This window comes from Cryptomeria japonica, chromosome 11, assembly GCF_030272615.1.
Source record: "Cryptomeria japonica chromosome 11, Sugi_1.0, whole genome shotgun sequence".
Lineage (NCBI taxonomy): Eukaryota > Viridiplantae > Streptophyta > Pinopsida > Cupressales > Cupressaceae > Cryptomeria > Cryptomeria japonica.
The window spans coordinates 505,339,019-505,344,323 of record NC_081415.1 but is presented as its reverse complement, the minus strand read 5'-3'; the positions used below and the strand labels follow the sequence as shown (position 1 = coordinate 505,344,323).

General features: G+C 39.2%; 1 protein-coding gene across 1 annotated transcript; it reads left to right on the top strand.

The window, feature by feature from the left end:
• Positions 1 to 2,019: 2,019 nt before the first annotated feature.
• Positions 2,020 to 4,908, top strand: LOC131068354 (uncharacterized). The gene has a single exon (XM_058003539.2). It carries the CDS (start codon positions 2,381 to 2,383, stop codon positions 4,298 to 4,300), a length of 1,920 nt encoding a protein of 639 aa, XP_057859522.1. The 5' UTR covers positions 2,020 to 2,380; the 3' UTR covers positions 4,301 to 4,908.
• Positions 4,909 to 5,305: the final 397 nt, after the last annotated feature.

Sequence of the window (5,305 nt, the reverse complement as noted above, 5' to 3'; positions counted from 1 at the left end):
ATAGGAACTTATAGAAGAAAGATAAGGATCTAAAAAAAATGGTTGGATCAAACGAAAAGAATACCAATTCTAAGACTAGGATGGTTAAACTATAATCTACACTGACCAAAATATGATTACTTGGCACAACTGGTTGACAGTAACAAAGTTAACGTGAAACAAATTGACTCAACTTATGGTTAGGGTTAGAGATGGCATTGAGTCCCTCTTTCATTATCTCTTGACCTGATGATACTTCCCCTCCCTTTTCGAAGGACGACAATATCCTACACACGCTTTGCCAAATCCAAGTAGTTAGTCTGATATCCTAACATATCTCTACCATTACATTATTTAATAACAAAAGCAAAACATCTCATATTCCATTGAGATTAGTCCGATATCCTGACATATCTCTACCATTACATTATTTAATAACAAAAGCAAAACATCTCATATTCCATCAAGATTAATATTAAATCAACACATATGTTGCGAACCATTGTTCCATTGTACCGAGCAACATATTGTGCCAACTTTTAATGCATATGAAGATATAATGTTTTTTTTTATATAATATATATTCAGTTAGACTAAGCTCTTCTACTGGCTTCTTAATAGTTGAAGTGGGAACTATAATAATGATCATTGTTTTTTGGATGTTGAAAGTTGCAACTTACTATTTAGAACTATTAGTTATAGTTTGACAGTGACCCTACGTGGTGTGGTTTTTTTTGTATAGTTTAGGTACCTTTCCAGGTTAGCTATATGCTAATTTATTTCTCTCGATGTATTTTGATATTACATTGTCTTTAATTCAAAAAAGCTTCCTCAATCGTTTTAAGAATACCTTTGAGAAATCTAGTTGAATTGTAAAGGCCAAATTCTCCTGAGTTTAACCCTTTAAAATTGGATCAATTGAACAAATTTTGAACAAGGATCAAAGATAATAAGCAAGTCTACAATGGACAAATGATGATGCACATCAATGTAATTGTTTTGATAATGTTGCTAAGATACTCTCATAAATGCTTTATGACAACTCTTGATAACCCTAGCACATTTCTACAAAATTTTAAAGTTAATAAATAAATGCTCATGAATACAACAAGATAACACAAAAAGCAACACAAGTGGGTGTTAGGTTGGTTCCTAATGGTTGGTAGAAGAAAGTTGTCAAAATATAATTTGAACTTGAGTTATAGAACTAAATAGTACATACATGAAACTAATATTTGAGAGTGTAGAATTGAACTTGATTGCTTAAATTTAAATTGTTGGTTGTGAGATTGAATCGATATGAAGTTGATTGTTGAAATCCACTCCTCTCAATCTTTTTAAGAATACCTTTAGGAAATCTATTTGAATTGTAAAGGTCAAGGTCTACTTAGTTTGACCCATAATTGGATCAATTTAACAATTTTAGAATGAGGATCAAATATAATAAGCAAGTCTACAATTGACAAATGATGATGCAGATATATGTAATTGCTTTGATACTCTTGCTAATATACTCTCATAAATGTTTTATGACAACTCTTTTAATAACCCTAACATGTTCCTAAAATATTTCAGAATGAATAAATAAATATTCTTAAATACAACAAGATAACACACAAAGTAATGTAAGTGTGTGTTGGGTTGGTTCATAATGGTTGGTAGAAGGGAGTTGTCAAAATTTAATTTGAATCTCAGTTATAAAATCAAAAAGTACATATATGTGATTGCAAAAGTGCATTGAGTCAAATTTGCACCCACAATTTGAACAAAGTAATAAACAAAATATTTAAACTAGAAATCAATTTTTAGAAAGAAATAATAAAGAATTGAGATATAAGGATGACAATACTTCATACTATGACATTAAAGAAACTCCAATGACAATAGACCCCCAAAAATAAAAGAAATAGACATGGCTATGGAGTTTTCACCATTAAAGGATGAAGTATGCATGACTGTTAACGTCCTAGAATTATAAATGACTAGAGTTGGAAGTAAATGCTTCGATTTCATTAAAGTGTAAAAGAAAAGGTCAAGCATTTTCATGACGGGACTAACACAATAATGATAAACATCGATCTTCTTCACTTGGTTTGGTGAAACTACCGATAATCTTAATTAGCAATACAGAGAAGGGGGCTAAACTCAGGATTTGCGGTGAAGGGAAGGAGGAATTTTGACTGAGGTCTCCGTAATACAAGTAGAAAATGGTATAGATTCACGTGACCTCGCGCTTACAAATACAAAGGAAATCTCAGATTCGCCGAGGTTGAAAGTCAGCGTGAAGTTAAAATCCAGAAATTGCAGGGCAGATGAAGTAGAAGTTACAGGCAGAAGGGTTAGGGAGGGCAGGCAAAGCGCAGGCAGAGCATTTAGCTGTGCAGGCGAAGAGAGGAAGGGAATGGAGGAGGAGAGTTTTAGGCTGGGGCCAGGGCTTCTCCTGGATGACCCTGACCATGACCGCCATCAAATGGTGGTTTTCAGAGACGATGAGGATGAGGAAGAGAAACTGGTGGAGTGCCCCAGCGCCAGCTCTAATGAACATGATATGGATTCTGATGCAGATGGGGAAGTCGCTGGTGGCGGTGGTGGTCACATGGCGGCAGGCAACTCTTCCTCTTCACTGCAACCGACGATCGTGAACCCGGAGCCGCACATATCCGCGCAATTTTATACTTTTAATAGAGAATCGCACCATCTGATGGTGCACTGCATTCTAGAAGGGCGATTCGCGAGCCCGGAGGAGATCCGGAGCGCGACGCCGCCGTCGGTGCTGTTGTCATGGCGGAGCGTTTGGAAGGACCGGAACGAGGATACTGCTTACTTGACGGGGTGGAAGCGCATCCAGGACAAGCTTCATGCCCACATCGACGAACACGGCAACGAGGTACTCTACTTCAAAAACAATTCACAGCAATATGTTTCGCATATTAACCAGTGGCAGGAAATCGTGATGTCGTTTCATGGGGATGCGGATTTGAAGCACTTAGGGCTTAAGGAAACCATCGAGCGCATAAAGCAAGTGTGGACTGTGGGCGCCAAGTTCTATGGCATACCGGAGTCTTTTATTAGGGTTTGCATTGCGTCCTGCGTCGTGTGCTGCTCGGACGTGGCCGCATCGGCCCCGCGAAATAAGCGGCGTAGGTTCGAGTACACGGAGTCGTTCGAGGTGCCCGCTAAGGAGGTGCCGCAAAATCTGCAGCAGCTGGCGGCTAAGCACAAGGTCGTGCTATGCATCAGGCAGAAGTATATCCGTTACAAACCCTTCATGGCGGAGGTGAAGGATTATGCTTGTCACAGGGCCGGTGAGCCCAATACGAAGCGATCTGGGGTTTTGAAGAGGGAGAGGTATACTTCCAAGAGATGTGGCTGTGGGTTTCGGATCAGGGCAATTGTTCCCATTACTAATTATAATGAGAAAGATAAGACTTTTTCTTATCAGGAAGAAGGGAAGGCCATTTTCAAGCTCTATGCAGTTCATTCGGGGCATGAACCTGGTCCGCATGAAGGGAGCGCTAGGATTATTCATCGGTTTGTTGGACAGGGTAGTCTGGTGGAGCAGGATCAGGTGTATGCTAATGACGATTCCGCAGATGCGTTTGCCTTGATTCGGAAGGAAGATACAGATTCTCGGATGTCTGTGCTTCAGCAGGTGCATGAGCTCAGGATGGAGATAGGGTTTTTGGAGTCCAAAATTGCTAACATGTCGCATGAGTCGTTGGTTTCCTTGTCTCAGGATCTGTGTGCAATTACCCGGAGGCTGAGAAGTGTAGAGGAGTTGCCTAGGTCCACGGATATGCTAATGGGTAAGGCACATTCCGACGAGGTTCTTGTTACAAATCCTGGGCTCGAGGAATGGGGAGAGCATCACCATCACCATGATCATCACCATCGGCGCCAGCATTGCGGTGATGTCAAACCAGGGGAAGATGAAGATGACGACATTATTGGGGGAGACAATGGAGCATTTGGCATTGCAGAGTGGCAGAGACAAAGACTTGGGTGCAGTTCAAAAACAGACGTAGTGCTTAGAGACGATGGTCATACCGAGAAGTGGATTGACTCTGTCAAAGAGGCATGTCCTGAGTTTGATGAAAAGAGTATCCTTGTTTGTGAAGATTCTAAACTTTGTAAGCCAATCCGACAGGATAGTACCATTGTAGCAGATGGGAGCTTAGTGGCTATGCATGTGGAGGGATTCTACCAAGAGAATGCCAAGTGGTATGAAGGGATGCCTTGTGGTCTGGATCCAAATGCAGTCTGTGGGGACGATTTAACTCACACTGTTCAAGATGGATTTAGGCATGGTGGCATTGCATAAACCATATTGCAGAGTTCTTGGTGTAGAATGATCAGTAGGAAATGAAATGATAATTTATCTGGAAAGGGTTTGTTATAGCGGGCAACCCTTTAAGATTCAACCATGTTAGAAAAACTCCCTTTTTCTGTTGTAAAAGGCCATTGGTATCTTCCCATTGTTGGTTTCTATCGCAGAATGCCTTTTGTTGCAAAATTTTAACTTTGTACTTCATCAGTCTTGTCCTCGTCTAACTTCCGATGTTAGAATTTTCCATCCTACAGATTTACATAGTATTTCTCTTCTCCTTGTTTATATCTTCTTTCATCCTTACCTTCTGCAATGGGATTGCTTGCATAGCCGTCTTTTGGCTTTATTCTTATCCTCCTTACCAAACGTCTTCACATGACAAATTTTCTTCTATATGTCAGATGTAATTCCTGTGAGCTGGGCAGTATATCTCAAGCAAGAAAAGTTTTTCTGGAGAGGCCGTTTCTTGAGATTTGTCACTTATCACCGGGGAAATGATAAAAATGTGATTGAACTCTGTTTTATGCAGTAGTATATGCAATGTTTTCTGTTGAAACTTTTATTTCCCAAAATTGAAGTTACCAAAACACAATTTTTTTTAACATTTCTTGTGAGATTGATAACAATATCTTGCTAAAAGCTTGCTTGGTATCAGGTTTGACTGTTCTGATTATTCATTCAACTACTGGGATGACCATTCTGGTTTTAAAAGACACCAAATGAATTATGCAAAGAATGTTTGTAATATATAATTTTTTATGGTTTATGTTACGGATCTGAAAGGGGATAAAACTACAGAAGGTAGTAGCTGGTATTATTTATGCTGTGTCCATTTTACAATGCTGTTCGTTATAAAAGACCATTTGTATTTTGTTGTTATTGAGCTATTATGTTGTCTAGATACAATTAATAAGGTCAGTATTTTGTTGTCAAAAACTTTTTCCAACAAGAGTAGTTAAAGCTCCTTTTTAAAAGTTGTATATTTCACAAGACACTGCA